Source organism: Polypterus senegalus, chromosome 4, assembly GCF_016835505.1.
Source record: "Polypterus senegalus isolate Bchr_013 chromosome 4, ASM1683550v1, whole genome shotgun sequence".
Classification (NCBI taxonomy): Eukaryota; Metazoa; Chordata; class Cladistia; order Polypteriformes; family Polypteridae; genus Polypterus; species Polypterus senegalus.
The window spans coordinates 24,973,956-24,994,346 of NC_053157.1; the positions used below are offsets into that span (position 1 = coordinate 24,973,956).

The 20,391-nt window shown below is 35.3% G+C and overlaps 1 protein-coding gene across 1 annotated transcript in view; it reads left to right on the forward strand.

The window, feature by feature from the left end:
* mtrex (Mtr4 exosome RNA helicase) overlaps positions 1-20,391 on the forward strand; it is a 105,150-nt gene that overhangs the window by 79,146 nt on the left and 5,613 nt on the right. Inside the window, exons 24-25 of the mRNA XM_039750352.1 lie at positions 835-891; positions 8,239-8,401. Of these exons, the coding sequence (XP_039606286.1) occupies positions 835-891; positions 8,239-8,401 (220 nt within the window). The remainder of the gene's footprint in view (positions 1-834; positions 892-8,238; positions 8,402-20,391) is intronic.

Here is a 20,391-nt window from a genome sequence, read left to right on the forward strand (position 1 = left end):
TTGTTATAGTTACATCTAACCTGTTATGTATGGTAATATAGTTTCTAGTTTGTTTGTAGCAGTACCTTTGTGCTTTAGCATTCAGAAATTGATGGTTTGAAAAAAATGAATATGCATCAATGTTCAAAGCTTGATGATAACTATTAGGTCAAGTAACATATTTATTATTTTATTTTTGTTAACTGTTTTTTCTAAAGTAAAAACAATAATATTTTGTTCAGTGATGTTAGCAGGAACACACCCCGTTTAGAACTGTGATTTCTGATCTGTATAGAAAATAAACTTGCCAGTCTGATTCTTAGTTCTCCCATCTCCTGCAGGAATTCGGGATTTATTGTTTTGTTCAAATAGATTTTTTTTAGCCACAAGATGGTTAAACATGGTCATCTTTTTTTAAAATAAGGTCAAAGTGACAAACTCAGATTTTTTTAATTTTTTCACATATTAAACTAAAGATGGATTTGGTTGCATTCTCTGCTATTATGATGTTGCGTTTTACTAATGCATCTTAAATACCAATAGCACAAACTCCTATCATTCAGAAACAGTTGCACAAGATTCTGCAATGCTAAGAAGAATTACTTTGCTGGCCTGTAATATAGTTTAGGTGGATGGTTTCATATCTGCTCCAGTGCAACACACTTGAGCAGATCACAGAAGAGTACTGTATATGATGATGAAGTTTTATGTCCCCTTTTATGAGGATGAAATAAACAGTGGTTCATGAAAACTGCACAGTAACTTCTGCATTTAATGTGTAAGCGTACTATACTTTTATTAAAGTATTGCTTCCAGTATTCATATATAAAATAAATACTTTCTCATCACTTACAGGCAAATGAAATGCCCAAACTTACTGAGCAGCTTGCTGGTCCTCTGAGACAAATGCAGGTAAAAATCTACTTTTTCTTCTTCTTTTTCAGTGTAACAGTATAATAATGTATAATGATTTTTGATACTTTTCTATAAAATGTTGTGTGTGTGGGTATATATGTATGAATGTGTGTGTTTATATATACAAGATATGTAAATATGTATATTTATGTGTGTGGTTGTTAAACCACTGTTAATAAAAGCCATAAGTTTCCCTTTCTTTCCAAGGTCACTGAGAAAGCTGTTTTTTTTTTTTTTGTTTTTTTTTAAGCAGCTCTAAGGGTACCTAGATGCAAATGGTATTGCTCAGGTTTTACAGTCTGGATATAAAGTTCAGCACAGCACCAAAACAGCACTTTTAAAAGTTTTAAATGACATTCTCTTTATAACTGATAAAGGCCCATTTGCACTTTTAGTTTTGCTTGAACTCTCTGTGAGCATTTGATACAGTAGATCATCATATTCTTATTTCTCGTTCAAAACAGTTGGGATCCGAGGTGTTGCACTTGAATGGTTTAAATCTTATCTGTCTGGTAGAACGTTCTCTCTGAGTGTGTCTCTAGTCCTGTTCTTCTGACCTGTGCTGTACTGCAAGGATCCATCCTTGGACCATTTCTTTTTAATTTATACTTAATACTGCTTGGTTCTGTTTTTAGGAAGCATAAAATATCATTTCATCTGTTTGCTGATGATACACAGATTTGTCTTCCTTTCAAGCAGGGAACTGACCAAACCTTTAAGTCACTTATGAACTGTTTAGATGATGTTAAAGCTTAGCTAGATTTAAATGTTCTCACAATGAATGAATGAAGATAAGACTGATATTGTTGTCTTTCAACCTCCAAATGTTCTCAACAATATTGATGCAATGCCTGGTTCTTTCTTTGTCTACCATAGAAATTTTTACTAAAATTACAAGAAAGATGCCTCTATTAACAGTCAACGTGTGGGAGGGGGGTGTGTACAAAGGGTAGGGACGAAAACAGTGGGAGCGTATGAGTCGCACTTAGTGGCAATTCCACGGTTTGCAGCCCGATTGGGGTTCAACGGCTTAACCATGCCTAGACACACGCTCAATCTCATGCATAATTATTTATTGAATGGTAAACACTTCTGGAAAGACACGGTTGTCTAAAACAGTTTAGTGTGAGAATACAACAGTAAGTGAATGAAAAGATGGAACTCTGGAGAGAGCAAAATACAACACAATAGTGAACCCGCGGCATATCAAACGCCGCATAATTATTTATTGATGGTTGAACACTTCTGGAAAGACACGGACACCCCTCGCAAACTGTACTACACGCCGCATACAGCGATTCACATCTGTGACAAACAAACTGTTTTACACACTGCATACAGCGAATCGCATCCGCGACATGATTTTTCCTAGATGGTCCTGTCGCGTCCACCCTCGCACTTGAAGCATACACACTGCTTGCTCATGTGCCCGGTCGCAAGCTGTGTCCAGCCTCGTTCTCGAAGCATACACACCGCCTGGTCATGTGTCCGCTCGCAAGAGAAACTCACGGAGAGCCGCCCACCAGCTGCCTGTGTGTGTGTCTCTGGCGCGCTTTCTCTTGCGCTGCCTCTGTGTGAACTCGACTGTTGCAGGGCATGCATTGGTGAAGCAGGTGAGATGGTAATGAAACAGAGGCACAGGGCTTATTGGTTTTTAAAGATTGATTCCTTCATTGTGCTTTAATCTCAGTTTTAAAGGATTGTTTTAAGGAATCCATGGGATACCCCTCGTAAACCGTTTCACACGCTGCTTATGGCGATTCACCTCCGCGAGAAACATGCCTCTATGAACAGTCAACGTAGCTCGGAGGTACATGACATTAACCTGACCTGCACTGCATGTGGCCTCTACGACAGACGAACATAAATGACGCCATTTTTTCTGTGTCGTCGCGTCCGACTTGGTGGGCGTGGCCCTGCGAGTTGTCGTCGTATCCAATGGTCTTGGAGTTGGTGGGCGTGGCTCCTTCCTGTGTGCGCCATATTAAATATTTATTTTAATTCTACTAAAGATAAATTTTGCTTTTTTAATATTTAATTTTGTAAATTGGTCTAATAAATTAGATTCACGGCAAGGAAAAATGTTATTTTTATGTATTTCTGTTTCTGTCAAATCATTATTAGTGTCACCCCACTACCCAAGTTTGATATGTATGTTGTGAGCTGGAGGGCTGATCGCACCCCAAATAGATACAGACGCCCCTGGGAAAACCACAAACCCTGAAACACTGACTACCCTCTCCTTGCACTATAACGCGTAATACAAGCCTCGCGCGGTACTCCGCCGACTTATAAGCCTTGCGCAGCACCTGTCATTTTTGGAATTGATTGTTTGCTTTTATCTCTCTCTGCTCCTAGCGCGACTGTCATCTCTGACTTGTCATGGAGCACATTTAAGCTCATGTGTTTGCGGTGTTTGAATAAAAATCCTTCTTGTTTCTATGACCTCCTGTGTCTCTGTGCAAATCTGTGACCCAAGCGTGACAATGTGAACAAAAACCACATATGCACAGCAGTGTCTCCTAAATATTATTTCACCATAAACTATTTTAACAAATTCCTACCAAATTCTTAAAAGCCTTTTGACTATTTCTCATATATAGTCTGATCCTTTATAATTTTAAGTAAAATTACCTAATGAGAAAATTGCTACCTTTCGGGGTAGAATAGGAAACTTTAAACTGTACAAGGTATGATAATGAACAAGCAGTGCAGAATAAGGTAACCCAAAGACTCTTTCTTGATAATGTTTGGTTCCATCATTGTGCCCAAATGACACTATCACAGGATATGGTATAGTTGTAAACCCTGAAAAATAAGCAAACATACACTGAAAAAAATTTTTTAAGTTGAGGCAAATCATTTAGAGTTAATTGGTGCAATTCACTTTTTTTTTTACTGAAGTAAATCTGTATTTTAAGTTCTTCTTTTTTGGCAGTTGGAAAGCCATCAAACTGGAAAGTTCGACCGAAAGAATACACAAACGGCCCCCAAACACAGCACATGAACAACCTAAAATATTGAGTTAAATGAAATAGGGTTTTTAAGTTTATTCCCTCCACCATAACTTAATTTGATACAAACATTTTTGTTTATTTTGATTGAGATCTGAAACCAAATATTTCAAGCTGCAACACTAAATGACTAATCTTAAGTTGCTTGAAAGAGAAAATTTACGTTGAATGAACAACATCAATGTTATACTTTTTTCAGTATATGATACATGTCCTATTGCGGTACTTGCTTGAAAATACTGTTCACAATTGTAGTCTTGTCCTTGGTATACATTGGCTAATCCATGCTTGTAATTTAGTTTTTTAAACTTTATTACAACTTGTTTTGCTTACTTTGACAATGTGTGTGAAAAATCTTCTTGTTAAATGTGTGCATTATCAAATATTTTCTAATTAAAGTAATTGCCTTAGATCAGGGTGTACGTTAGATATAAGTTGGTAAAGTCTGGAAATACCTTTGTCTTCATGTAAGAGTATGTATTCAATCATAGACATCAGTGAAAGATTAGAAGAGTTTAATATCACAGAATAAATTATTGTGGCTACTGAAAGACTGCATTTGAGGCATAAATCTTCAAAGCATACTAGGCTGATGTCAGTTTACATGATGTCATGACCAGAAACAGCAGAGTTTGAATGATATATACAATGAATATGCAACTCCCTTGTGACTTAGCACCGTTTCAAATCTCCAGAATGCTCATTGGTTGTCACCTTTCACACCCACAAGAGCCTACTCAAATTATTTAAAATAAAGTCAGTCCTGTTTGATTTTGTTGTGATCATTATGGAGAATGTCACACTTTTATGATTTAAAATTACATGTTTGACTTCTAGAAATGAAGGCTACAATTTAAGTGACTGGAAAAGTCCTTTAGTGAGACACCAGCCTTACAAGACTTAAATATTAGTCACTCTGTTTCTCTTTTGGTTTTATTGTAGTTATTCAAGCTATGATTTTATTTTGTCAAAGTAGCTCAGGGACATATAAATGAAGAAATGTCTTACTGAGAGATTATGTTTAGATTGTAATAGTATAACAGATACACTTTTTTTTTTTTCCTTAAAGCAGAAAGATTCTTAGAAAATAAGCTGAATTAAATTTAACAAAATGTAAATTAGTGTTGTAAAAAACCTGGATACATGTTTTCATGTGTGTTATACTTTTTTTATAATACTTATGTGAAGATGATAACCAGCACCATCAGACATGTTGAATTATCATGTGTAATACTTATAGCTATTCCAGTCTAAAATTACTAAAAAATGTACAATAATATCTTTGTTTAGTTTTAAATACTCAAATGACCACCACTTCTTGAAAGATAAGATACATTTTATTTTCAAAATTTATGCTCAATTTATTTATTTTTCTTTTCTAGCATTCGTGTAGGCTCTGCAACTAAACAAATTGTTGTTCTTTCAAACATGATTAAAATCTTTGCATTATAGCTTTTTTGCAGAAAGTTTAATATTAAACTATAAATAAATGGTAGCAGACATAAGTCACTCACTATTAAGTTGTCATTGCATAAACATATACAAAGAATCACATTTATAACTTGATCCATTACATGATTTAGGAATAAAAATTGAAGTGACCATGAAAAAAAAATCTAGGAAGAGCCCGGAATTGAACCTACAACCTCTTGATTGTGAGTCTGCAGTTCTTGCCTCTGCACCACCCAAGCGGTCGTATCTGCATCATACCCTAACCTGATTTCTTTTTCTTTGGTTAGATTCTTGAATAAAAGTGCACTCGTTTTTTGTTTTGTTTGTACCTGTTGTGAAAGTGTTTACTTGATATTTGGACTCCAGTCTTCAAACATTATACACGTCATGTGTACATTTTGTCAATTATTACTAAAACCTGAAAAATGTTTCTGTTTTAGTTATGTGTTTAACATACATGAAGTGGTATGTTTTCCAAATGATGATACAGTACATTTATCCTATACAATTCCAGGCACCTCGCTCCCAGATAAACATACTTGAGCTCTGAGTATCTTCTGGGCAGTGTCAGTGGTGGAATGTGCTAGCAAGCTGCCTGCTGCTTGTGCTGATCAACATATTTGTAAAACAAAAGACGCTAATGGAGAGGTGCTTAGGAATGTAAGATGTCTCGGGATTATGAGTTCTTTCATAGGCAATAGGATTTCTAGTGTTAATGCTGTGCAAATAAATGTTTTGTAAAGTAGTCAGGTGTTCTGTACAGAAGAAATAGAAAGCATCTTTATTGTGTTTATTATTTCTGTGAGTATCAAAGTGTAAGAATGGTAAGAAACAAGTGTTGCATATGTATCTTTAATCAGTACAGTGTAAAAATTTGAAACAAGTAATTGCATATATATTTACGTGGTGTTTCAGCTGCCAATATCAGTTGATTCAGTGTGCATGGATATTTTACGAGTAATTGTATTTCCATTGACTTGCTCTCCTGTGAAATCTAATTTTTCTAAGGCTGCACAACACTTTGTGCTGTTTGAGTGACAAATGGGGTTTGTACAAAGTATTAAATTACAGGGATGTCAATAATCCTGGAACATGTGGTTTTGTTAAAATTAATTCTTGAGCAGGGATTTTTTTTTTCTCAGACTAAATTACTTCAGTCAAATGTTGGTCTTATCAAATGTTTTTCAGTGCAAGATTGAGGTGATTCAGCATTAAAGCCACCTGCCTAATATTGTATAGGTCCCCTTTTTGCCACCAAATCGGCTCAAACCCATTGAGGCATGAACTCCACAAGACCTCTGAAGGTGTCCTGTTGTATCAGGCACCAAGACTACAGCAACAAATCTTTTAGGTCCTGTATGTTGTGAGGTGTCATGGATTGAACTTGTTTTTCCAGCACATCCCACAGTTGCTCGATCAGATTGAGATCTGGTGAACTTGGAGACCAAGTGCACATGAACACTTTGTCATGTTGTTCTAACTATTCCAGAGCAATTTTTCCAGTGTGATAAGGGTACATTATCCTCCTGAAAGAGGCCACTGTCATCAGGGAATACTGTTGCCAAGAAGGACTGTATGCTGGCTTTTACAATCTTTCGGTAGGTGGCACATGTTAAAGTAACATCCACATGAATGCCAGGACCCAATTTTTCCCCAAAAGATCATTGGCCAGAGCATTACACTTTCTCTACTGGATTGCCATCTCTTTTCCAGGTAAATGATACCCAGGCATCCATGATTGATCAGACCAGACCAGGTTACTTTCTTGTATTGCTCTATTCTCCAGTTGTGATGCTCAATGCTGATTGTAGGTGCTTTTGTTGGTCGACAGGGGTCAGCATGGGCATTTTGACCAGTCTCTAGCTTCACTGCCCTGTATGCAGCAAGCTGCAATACACTGTTTGTTCAGACACCATTCTCTCATAGCCAGCATTTGTTGCAACAATTGGTGCTACAGTAGCTCATCAGCGAGGCTTGAGCACCCATGACCTTGTCACCGATTCGCTAGCTGGTCTTCCTTGGACCATTTTTGATAGGTGCGGACCACTGCATCCCACAAGATCTGCTTTTTTTGGAAACCCTGCAAACCAGCTGTGTTGACATAATGTGTAGCCATGGTCAGAGTTGCTCAGATCTTTCTACATGTTTATTTTTTTTCTCTTCCAACACATCACTTTCAAGAACTGACTGTTCACTTGCTGCCTAATATATCCGAGACTCTTTAAAAGATGTGTGTATATGTATATATATATATATATATATATATATATATATATATATATATATATATATATATATATATATATATATATATATATATATATATATATATATGTGTGTGTGTGTATGTGTAGAGAGAGAAAGATTAATCTTTAATATATGCATTTTCAATAAACCATAATAAGCTTTTCTGTGACATGTTACACTTCAAAAGACGTGTATGTACTGTACAACTTTATAAAGATTTTGAGAAATGTTGATTTAAATTTTATAAAATACAGTATACATATCCTTAGTGTATTATATTAAACTGCACTGTTGATTTTCACAGTGCATATTTTTGTCTTCTCAGCACCACACTGAACAGTGCGAGGTGTGTTTTTTTTTTTTTGTTTTTTTTTCCTGCCACCAACCCCCACATTTTCCCTCCAAACTGGAGAGGTTTGCTGAGGAGCATAGTCATTGTTTTGTTTTTTTTTATTCTGTTTTCTTTTGAGCGTGCTGTATACAATAATGAATGATTGTTTAAAATGTAAATACCTTTGGAAACCAGTGGTGTGAATATACATAATATATGACCCCTACCGTTGACAAGATATATTGTGGTTGATTTTGAATTCTTTAGGCATTTAATTTGTTTTTGTCTCTTTGTTTTTAGGAATGTGCTAAACGGATAGCTAAGGTGTCTGCAGAAGCCAAGCTAGAAGTTGATGAGGAGCAGTACTTAAATTCATTTCGCCCTCATTTAATGGATGTTGTTTACACATGGGCTAACGGATCCACCTTTGCTCAGATATGTAAAATGACAGATGTTTTTGAAGGTAACTGTTCTTTTTAAATGAGATCAACAATATTGGGGTGTTCAATTTCAGTTAGTGTTTTAGAGAAGCCTTAAATTAAGAAGCTAAATTAAATGATCCACAGGACTTCAGTCAGCATGTTGTATTTTTTTTAATTGCATTTGTGTTTTTTTTATTTGTTGTTTTAATTGTAAAGAAGAAATGTCCAGTACAATATTTAGCTGACAGAAGGCTCAAACATTTTTTTGCTTTTATAGGTAATATTATTACTATTTTTATACAGTACATTAATGGTTTTGGGTTTCTGAGACTTTATGAAGTTAATCTTTTCACATATTGCATAAGTGCTGTACTACAGTAATTCAGAACTGATTAACAGTAATATTATGGCCCCATCTATAGCATGAGCATATTCATCTTATGATTTTATTAAAGTATTAATAATTTACTACATGTCAATTAAGTCTATACAACTTCTTTATCCTGACTGATGCCTTTTGATTTCTGTGTGTAAACAGCTGGATTACATGGTTCATAGAAGTCGGGGTAAAATAGATTTTAAAAAGTATTCCAAATAGGACTGTGAGTATTCCATATCTCTCTATTATAATAAAAAAATCTTGGGTCGAGACATGATTTTCTCAGAGACCCTTTAACGTCCCGCGAGACAAGGGACTGACAGAAAAGGACAGCTGCTGTACAGGCTTTTAAATGATCGACATTAAGATCACGCAGCATGGCACAAGCAGCAGCAGCAAGCCAGCTGATCGAGCATAGAGGAGGTAAAAAAATGTATTTGTTTCCCATTGTATCACCGTTTGAGAGGGTTTTGTAGGAGCGACTGCATCTCCTCAGCGTATGTTCAGCCCCCCTCTTCACAACACGAGAGGCAGAGATGTGAAGTGGCAGGTGCGTATATAGTTATCAATAAAGTTGACATTGAAAATTTATTCACATATATTTCTGTTGACACATTTATGTACAGTTTTTCAAATGAGGCACTGCTAGGTCTGCTGCAGCCCACCTTTTAATGGGTATCCTCCTGCTGTTAACCACTCGCAACACAGAAAGGACATCCTTTCCTTTGTTTCGGGCACAGATCACACTTGACTTAAAATTTAAATTCTTGAACAAATAAGCAGATGAAATGTTTGGTATGTTAATATTTTGATTTTAAGGTCAGCTCTCACCATTTAAGAGAAGCTGAGGAATGTTTAAATAAAGTAATGATGCTAACAGAAAGTTAATAAATGTTGTAGATACAGTGAAAGCTGTGCAACTAGCATAGCTGAAATATAACCAGGCTTTCACTGCACTTTGGTATGAAGTAAACTGTGCCAACACAAACTATGTGCATGTATACAGAAAGGATCTGCATCCATCTTTCATAACTGTTCTATGAAATTCACTGTCAGAGGCTTATGCTAGGTGTAGTGAAAAATTTAGAAGTCACAAGGAATGTGCATGAAGTACAAGGAACTCTGACTCACCAAAAAGAAAACCGGAATGGAACCGAAACTGGAAAAGCCAGTTTGTCTGTAAATGGTGTGTTTTCTTTTTAATTAAGTAGTTCATGAATATAGGATGACGAGAGAGAAGCGACAATTGGAGAGGATAAAAGATTTAAATTTTCAGGAAAGAAGAGAAGAATCACATTCTTGACTCACAGAGGTTATGAACAATGGAGAGAGTTTACAGTGTACACAAATTTAAGAAATGGTGCAGAACATTAAAGAAAATACAAACCGTGAAAGCGTGTTGTAAGTCAATGAGGAACTGTGGCAACCATCTCTGTGTAATGACAGGAGCCAACCCTATACATGGCATCAGTCCAGGCAGATAGTATGGAATCAATATATATTTTTGAGGTGAGAGACAACTGAACTAGCTTGTATACAGACAGAAGCAGCATGTATTCAGTCAAGGACTTAATTTAGTTCATTTCCTAAGATTCTAATTCAATGGTTCTATTCCAGGCATGTTTAACTTTGTATTTTTATGAAAGCATTTATATAGTTTCAGTATAGTTTTGTTATATCTCTGTGGTAGACAAGTGAGAAAGTGAGTGGGGTTGAGCTGAATTTCTTAAAGGAAAGTATCTGGCTTCCATGGTATGTAAGACATTTCATTGAGTGAAATTATATGTAGGGTAGAGGTGGTTTAAAAAGCTAGTAATTTATTAGTGTGCTAATTTTTGAAGCTCTAAGTATTCATGTGTGCCATATGTTAAATCTTTTTAGTTTAAGAGGACATGTATGATTTGTTTGTAAATATGAGACTGCCAGTTGTATGTCTGACCTACTATATTTTCTGCACCACTAAATATTTAGTGAATTCTGAACTTCATAATTGTTCTAGCTGCTGCATATATGCTCAGTGTTATAAATTGGAAGATAGTGTAAAAATCCTTTCTGTGGCAATTCTTGTCAGCAAAAAAAAAATCCAGTTCTATGGTATTTATACCATAGTCCCAAAGTATGAGTGTACTTACTACTTACTGTCTCTGTTGTTTATTTAACTTTATTATATTAAATCGGAAAGAAAATGTGGAAATGCAAAAAGAATAGCTGTTTCTAATTATTAAAATTGAGTATGTAATGTCCCTTTTTGTAAATTCTCAGGCAGATTTATGCATGTGTGTTCTTTTTTTATTAAGCTGTTTTCAACTTCCTGTGTTAGAATAGGAACAAAGTTTTAGTTTGTATAACTACCATCTGGAACTAACATGAGGTTTAGCTACAAAGAAAAGAGAGAGGCATTGAAGAGGTCATGTTACTTTACCTCTGATCTAACTTCCAGGAACACATAGCATGCTTAGTTTGTCAATAGACTTAAACATGGGACTTGTGCCATAGAGGATATTTTGACAGAAATTTGATGCTCAGCCAGTTAAGGCTTGTTGTCTTTGTTGCTAGATTTGAAGTGCTTTATAAATACCCAGTCAAGGCCTGCTTTACATAAGAAAATTATTTTCTCTTAGATTTTTAATAATTAATAAACATTACATATTTATTAAGATTGCAATTGTGGGACTAGGAGAATCCTTTGTAATGCTACCCCCTTAAACAAGAAGTGCTGTGAAACACAGATGACTAGTTTAAAGCTAATAGATGCTAAATTGCATGGTAGATTGTCCCCTTAATTCATGAGGCTGCAAAAAGGGACGCTTATAAACACATTATGTAAGCTGTCTTATCACAGAGAATTGTCTGTGTTCTGTACAGAAAAAGTAAAAGTGGTGTACAACAGTTAATATGGTACAATATACTCTGAATTGTGAGCATCCAGCTTAAAAGGGTTGCAGACTGGGTGTATTTTATGCATACAATAAAGTCAGGCTTTAATTTGACAGCTGTGTAGCATTTATGGTGACAATATGAAAAACAATATGGCCTGCTATTCCTTCCAGATATTGTGCAATACATTTCTCAATTCTAACAGCAAAATACACAGCCTTTAAAGGTACATAGAAAGCATAGTAACTCTTTCTTTAAATGTTAAAATGCATCTTTTCTAAGAAGTAGTAAAGTTGTTTTTTTTTCTGTCACAAAAAAATTACATTTGAATTTTCCAGATTTTATTAATGCTTTTTGTAAAGTTTGTTTTATTGTTACCAGAGTATAATGAAACAATTACACTTTTTCTAGATTTCATTTAAAATGTAGAAATATGACGAAGGCTCATTTCTGAAGAATAAGATGAGTTTTTGCATCTAGTATACAAATCCATTTACCACAAAACCCAGAAATGGGTGAGAGAATTTGTTTCGGGTTTTGGAAGGTACTGGGGAGTAGAGTTACCCAAGTCTAGGGTTGTATGGCTCAAGCCTCTCTAACCCTAACAACCCTAACCCTTAATGCTCTTCCGTTACATCAGCACATTATCTGCGCATCAAATGAAAGAGTAATTAGAATTCAGAAGTAATACATTTCATTGTTGCATACTTGACATTTTAATAATCACATATCACCATATTTGTTGTACTCCTTTTCTTCCAAATATAAAGTGTGTAAAATAATATACTAGTATCCTGTAAATATAATCATTAATAAAATCATGAACAGTACAATTGAATATCATAAAATTTTCAATATAATTTTAAAGAATTATTTGCATTTTGCAGTTGAATGTAATTTATCATGAGGATTCTGTAATGGTGGTGCTATAATGAGGGCGTTGTCTAGGGTGTGAGGAATACTCTAGTCCTAGGCTACTGTAGGCTTATTACATTCTATGTTGTCATATCTTACATAACCTATGGTGATGTTTCCTGGTGACCAGTTAATACTTTATTATTAACTGTTAAAAATAACTTTATAATAAAATATACCATAACCAGTTATGACTGAATTCTTTAAAATGTTATTTTTAATTGGAAAATTGAGAGAATAAACTACATTATTTTAGATGATGTCATTATAATTTAATAAGTTTTCTTGCTAGAGTTTTTAAAATCATTTCCATGCATATTTTATTAGGTTTTCATTCAAAAAGATTAGCAAATCTAGCTTCTTTATCTAAACTTATTTTTTACCAGTTAAAAAAAGGAAAGTTGTAGTTAATTATGGTGTAATCAGTATAGTTTTTATTTGAAGAAAGCAATCTCCTTTTAAAAGTACAGTATACATAATAGAATGAAGATTTCTGCTTCTCCAAGTGCAGTTGGTCATCTTATATTTACTCTGCTTAGATTTTTTTTTATTTTTAGTGAATTGGACTACTTCCATGTTCCCTGTAGTAAGATCACATTACTGTCAAGTGAGTTCAAGCATTAAAAAAATCTGGCAGCACAGAAGAGTGATTCAGTCCTCTTTCCTTCTAGGAAGGAAAGCCACATCTACTTTTAAAGGTTATTATGTGAAGTATTATTATTTAAAGAACAGTTAACAGATCAATCCTTGTTTATTGTGAGGTCATAATAGATGTTTAGATTATATAGTTTTAGTTTAGTTTTGCTAAGATGTTGTTTTTTCAGTTTATTGTTGAACTTTAGGAGCTGATATAAAACTGGAGTTGTGGCATCATAAATTGATATGTGGAGGTCAGTACAACTGAAATGAGAAAATAGTAGATTGTTTGATTTTTGATATAGCATTGCTGGGAAATTGTATTTAAATTCTTTTTACTAATATTATGTATTCCTTTTTTGTTTACATTTTTTTAATTATTTAGTTTTGTGATGCTTTTACAAACTATGTAGTAAAGCGTTAATGACAACTTTCTGAATCCGGTTTTAATTGCCTACTGTATATCTCCTTGTAGTTTTCTGAAACCCAGAAAGAAGGGATTTATTCAAGTTATTTATAATGTACAGTAGGAGATTTGTTTCAAAGAAGTTTTTAAGAAACAATATATTGTGAAAGTTAAAGATATAAGATAACAGTTTGTGTATCAGGTATTGGTAAATTGTAGTTCATCTTTCATTTTTATTTATATATATATATATATATATATATATATATATATATATATATATATATATATATATATACACATACACACACACAAGTCACTGTCTTACACCCCGAAAACGGGAGACTGAGTCACAATCTTGAGAATGATCAGCTTTATTAGCAACCTCAAACAGGAACAACAAGCATTTTTATTGAGGGGGGAAGCTTACCACTCTGGCAGAGTGGTGTCTCTGAGGCTAGGAATCTGCAGTGGCAATCGGAAGGTTGCCAGTTCAAAAACCGTAAATGCCAATAGGGACTCTGCTCTGTTGGGCCCTTGAGGAATGCCCTTAATCTGCAATTGCTGAGCGCTTTGAGTAGTGAGAAAAGCACAATATAAATGCAATGAAGTATTATTATTATTATTATAACATGCAACCACAGCAAGCAAAACGTGACTTCATTAGTTATTCCACCTAGGCTCCCTCTCTACTACGTGTGTATATATGTGTGTATATATTTAGTGCTGGGCGGAGATTAAAAAATTTAATCACATGATTGCCATCGCAGATAATCACAACAATCGCATTATGTGCTTAATTCAATAATGAACACAAAAGTAGTGTATTGCGTCTATTTGGTTTGCAAACACTTTAAACAAATAAGGTGCTTTTTATCAGCAGTATTCCCTTTACATAGCAGTTAAAATATTTCTTGTAAATCTCAACTTAAACATTAATGCAATCAAATCAAAGATAAAACCAAAGCTATTTGCCACTGCCAGGGCATTAACGTTTTATCTAGTTTGATATAGAAAAACAAGTTACCCCTCAGAGTCAAGAGTCACGATCACAACATTATAACAGGCACATTCCAAGCCACAACAAGTTAACATTTCTAAATCGGTTTTATTTTTTTATCTGAACAGATACCAGCAGAAGTATTTTCTTTTATCAGGGAGCAGCATGAGCAGTTTGTTCAATAGCAACTCTTTAAGGGCTAATATTTTTTCCAAATAGCCCAGTTTTCTGAAAGTGCACAAAGCAATGGTTTCACACATAAAACGTCTGTTGCAGTGAGACACTATGATTTGTACCTACTGTCATCGTAAATGTCTGTCCTCCCAGACAAACGTTTGACCGATCAGCTGATGCCGGTACCTCACTTTCGTTCTCATTCTACATGACCAGATCACTTGCATTTTTTAATGCTATTATGATTTCCGCTTTATTGCTTGATAATTTTGTGTTGATATGTTATGAAAATGACATTGTGGGGGCATCTCAACACGGTGAAATGAGGTAATAAATGTATATTAAAACTGTTGTCATATAGATATCGTGGAGATAATTTACGTGAAATTTCCCAATGGGAGGTTTGTATCTCCCATTTACTACATGCAAATGTTGTAAAGTTACACTGAGTTGCCAAAGTTTTTCTCCAGTTTGTCACATCTAACATGAACTCAGCAAGAATAACTTTTGTGATTCACTGTGGATGTTCCATTAAAGTATGTTATGCTTAGTTCTTGATGGATAATTATAATGTAAAGTGTTTACAAATGTTTTATTGGAAGAGTCTTTTGTCTTTGTGTTTTTGTTACTCTTTTTGAAATTAGCCTGCCAAAATGCACAAAGTTGGCTGTTCACAAAATAATTTTAGTTCAATTTTCTTTCATTATATCTTAAGATTAGTAATTAAACCCACATGCTCAAACATTCTCCTAAAATACTAGATAAATCAATACCAGGAACCATCATTTGTGTTGGCCGTCATAGCCTTTAGGTTTAAGTTAATCATTGCCAGGATTAACTGTACTACGGAGAAAAAGCAAGGAAGAGAGAGAACTTATTTTTAACTCCCAAAATATGTTTGTTTAAAAATGGCCTCTTTCAGCAACAGTGAGGTTTTTTGCCCTTAAGGTAACCCATTAGTTTATCAAGTTGTCAGATATAATTTATCAGTTTTGTTTGATATGTGTACTGTCTGTAAAAATCTGTAATGTTGAAAACACTATTGTATCTAGACCTAGTAGGCTTGATAGAGTTAAAGCCAATGTCACATTGCACAACTAATTGCTGGGTATGTCAGTATGGGAATAACTCATTTTATGAGTGCATGTCCACCTTCAGCACAGTCATGCTCGCTTCTTTTTGTGACCGTCAACAACTGAGAAAATTCTATTCAAAAGATTGACTGCTACAGTGAGTTTAGTCGCAATATCGGCCCCTTTTTGGTTCTTTTCTTCTAGGGTGTGGTGGTACATAAAACAGAAGAGCATTTTTTGTTTGTAAAGTCCAAAACACCACTATTCCTTATTCCTCTTAGCTGCATATAATAATTGGTTGTGCATACAGATCTCACCCTGTGACTGTTTGTTTTTATCAGAATGAATCATGAACTAGTTGGAGTAAGTCGCTGGGCATGTGGCCGCTGCCTCTGACTTGAGTTTAGACTGTAACTCAAAATGGCTAGAAAAATCAAATGTATCATGGCCTCAACTGATGAATCTGATTACATAGGCATTGATATTTAATACGTGCTTCGCTCTTGATAGTCTCTCTACCATACAGGCCTGATTGGTGGATTGCTGCAGAGATGGTTGTCCTTCTGGAAGGTTCTCCTCTCTCCACAGAGGACCTCTGGAGCTCTGACAGAGTGACCATTGGGTTCTTGGTCACCTCCCTGACTAAGGCCCTTCTCCCCCGATCGCTCAGTTTAGATGGCCAGACAGCTCTAGGAAGAGTCCTGGTGGTTTCGAACAACTTCCACTTATGGATGATGGAGGCCACTGTGCTCATTGGGACCTACAAAGCAGCAGAAAGTTTTCTGTAACCTTCCCCAGATTTGTGCCTCGAGACAATCCTGTCTCGGAGGTCTACAGACAATTCCTTTGACTTCATGCTTGGTTTGTGCTCTGACATGAACGGTCAACTGTGGGACCTTCTATAGACCGGTGTGTGCCTTTCCAAATCATGTCCAATCAACTGAATTTACCACAGGTGGACTCCAATTAAGCTGCAGAAACATCTCAAGGATGATCAGGGGAAACAGGATGCACCTGAGCTCAATTTTGAGCTTCATGGCAAAGGCTATGAATACTTATGTACATGGGATTTCTCAGTTTTTTTATTTTTAATAAATTTGCAAAAACCTCAAGTAAACTTTTTTCACGTTGTCATTATGGGGTGTTGTGTGTAGAATTCTGAGGAAAAAATGAATTTAATCCATTTTGGAATAAGGCTGTAACATAACGAAATGTGGAAAAAGTGATGCGCTGTGAATACTTTTCAGATGCACTGTAAGCCTTTTATCCAATTTCACCTTAAAACTGCATTATATTGTGGGCATCAGAAGTTATAAATTAATTTTGTAATCATAGTGATGTCAGTAAGGGATAATAACACATCCAGAAAGTTAGTCGTAAAATTCATGCATTTCCCCTAATGCAGGTGTCCCTGCCTGGATACGAGAAAAGTTCAGAAACTGACCAAAAACCATTTGAAGCCAGTATATTTCTCGGAAGTTGTACTCTCCCAGGTTTAATTTTCATTACGTTTTGAAAGAAAAACTTATAAAAGCTAATGGTTTACCTGACACAGTGTATTACTTTCAGGTTAAGTAACGCAAACAGCCTGAAATGCCTATGCGAATACATTTGTTGGCTTTACTCGTAGCTACAAGGTTATCAGCTGCATTATCTTATACATAATTACTATCAGTATAAAGTAGTAGTGAAGCTTTTCTGTATTGTCCAGTTCCTGTCATATCAAGGGATGGAGATGGTGCTTTGTTCTGAAAATTTCAAGTTCCAAGCTTGAGATTTCCACAGGCTGATGTGGAGAAACAAGGGTGAACGTTGTGCTTCTTTGCCCAATGGTCTTTTTCAGGTTTTTTTTAGTTGTGCCTATGGTGGCAAGCTGAGCTGCAGTTGCATTCTTTGAAGTTTCAGACAGTGGTCCTCAATTAATATCATGTTCTGCATAGAGTTAATGATTAGTTAACTATTTTTCCTCTGCATGATGATTGAGGATGTTTATGTATGGCCTCGCCTGTTTGTTTACCTCTCTGTACTTCGAAGTAAAGACGACTATAGTTTCAAAATATAAAATGGTATGAAATACTGCAGTGATCTGTCAACAAAGTAGCAGCACCACACACACTGTGATGCAGCTGTAATGGTTATCTTACTTACCTTTCATTCAAGAAAGTTCTATTCGTACCTGTTACAATGAATTTTTTTTTTTTCTTTAGTCAAGCTACTTTTATCATTGTCCTAAGCTCTACCTCTAGTGAATCCAAATTGTCTCCATGGTTATTTAATGTACTTTGAAATTTTTTAGCCCAGGAGGAGGAATAGAAATACTCTACAGAAAGAGTCTTTCCAGTACTAACAGTAGTTATGTACTAAATGTAATTTGATTGAGAGTAATAAGGTTTGATAATACATCATTTGTAATTACTTTTCCACTTTCTCATCAAGGCGATGCTGAATAACTAAGCTAGTACCATTTGTTAGAGGAAACCCACTGAGAAGCAAGTAGAGACACTAATGGAAGTTTTTATTGTTACTGTGGGTAAGAATGAAAAGACATAGAAGGTTAATTGCTAAATTTAAATTGATTTTTTACATATACTGTAAAATGCAGATAAGTGTTACCTTAAATACAAATTATTTCAACTTTTATTAATAAAAGAGAAAACCGTGTTTGAAACAACTCATTCAGGGAGGTCATGGAAGGTTTAAAATTTAGGAGGCACCAAAAAGAATTGTGCTGGAGTGCTTGCTTGTTAGTGGCCTCTCTTTATTCTCGTGTTGTAATTCCTTCTTCATGAGCCTGAAAACGATGTGCGGTGACTGATGTGCGTAGATGTACAGCTGTAGACAAAGTGCAGGAAGATTCCAAAAATAAATGGAATTACAGATTTGTATAAATGTGCTTAGCGTGCCAGCATCTGCTGTCCTTCTTTATAATTTTCATGGCGCTGTATGGTGTAATTCAGTGGAAAAAATTGGAACGTAACAGTGATCCTTACACCGAATGAAGTTCCAAAAGCTGTTGTGACTTCATAGATGATTTCATTTTATAACTCTAGACAGATTATTTTGTACTTCAGTCTGCTATAATTTATGGGGAAAAACAAAAGCTGCTTGCAACTTGCAGAACCCTACCTGTTCAAGTCTTTCTTGCTAGCTGTGATGTGAGTAATTTTTGAGCTCACTTTTAAAAAATGAATAAAAAGCATCAGGTACAACTAAATAACAGTAATAGAAAGTCTGCAGTACCAGAGATGTGCTTGGATTAGTAAAGTATGTCAAAGTTCCTTTACGTGTTTGTTCCAGTGTTTGCATGAAGATGTTTCTAGATTACAGGCCCATCCATAATTATGAAATGGGGGACCATGTAGAAAAAAGTACTTTCTACATGACGAGACCGAAATGTATGCAAATCACCTGAAATGAAAGTCTGCCATGTGCACTTTAATCATGTCTGAATTGTTTGATTTGTGATTTTAAATTGATGAGCAGAGGGGCAAATCAAGGACAAATGTGTGTTTGTCTCAAACATTATGGAGGGCTTAGTATTTAATATGATGTGTAAATTAAACCGGCTGTCTTAATGCATTTGAATAGGATTTAGTGCAACAAGGTCCCATTTCTGTATTAAGGAATATTTTTAAGCAAAGTTGTTCATTCACATATTCTAGATTTTCTGTGTTGTACTGATCAAAGTCATGCCCAGCTATGTCCACTGGTAGGGTAAAAATAGAAGACAAACAAGACATTTCATCTAAACGTCTGTGTGTGCTACAGTACATTAAATAACACTTACTGGCTTCCTCAAACAACTGAACTGTTAATTCAGTGAAGCTTTTTGGTTAGTGTGGGTGCTCCTTTTGCAGCAGCTTGAATTGTAAGGGTATAATTTAAATCTCTGCTTTTAAATCTCTGTGGAGCAATTAAGCAAAATAGACTTCTGATTTCTCCGGGTTTTATTCAAACACATTCCTCATCTTTTATACCAGTTTACATCATTAATTCTGTTGTTCTTGCGTCTGAGTCTTTTAACCTTGTGTAACACTAGTAAGCATTTTGTAGTTTTATTGGTCTGAAGTGTTTATTTTAGGTGGCTACTAGTGTGCCACAGTGCTTGAGACCACTTGTGAAGTTACATTTCAAAGTATACGAAGGCACTCAGTGCTAATACATCCTGCTTAAAGTAGTGGAGCCCCAAATTAAATGTGCTCCTTCTACACAACAGCACATCATAAAGGGGGGGAAAAGAGTCACATTTTTCAGTCTTTTATTATCAAAAAGTATTTCTATGCATATCCAGCCAATCCTGCAACCATCACAGTGATCATTGAGCTTTTGAACCCATCTTTTCTGGTAATTGACAATGGCTGCATTGTTTTATTGTAATCACATTGAAAGAACACACAAAGAATAATTTAGAATTAGATCTCTGTATTGTCCTGGTGCCAAAATGTGAAGAACATTTGAAAATTTGCAGTTATGCCACCCATCCCATCTATTTGAAGGTTCTTTAAACTATGCTGAAAGCACTGGTTTTAATGCATCTCTGAATGGAGTGCCTGCCAATCAGATGGCACAAT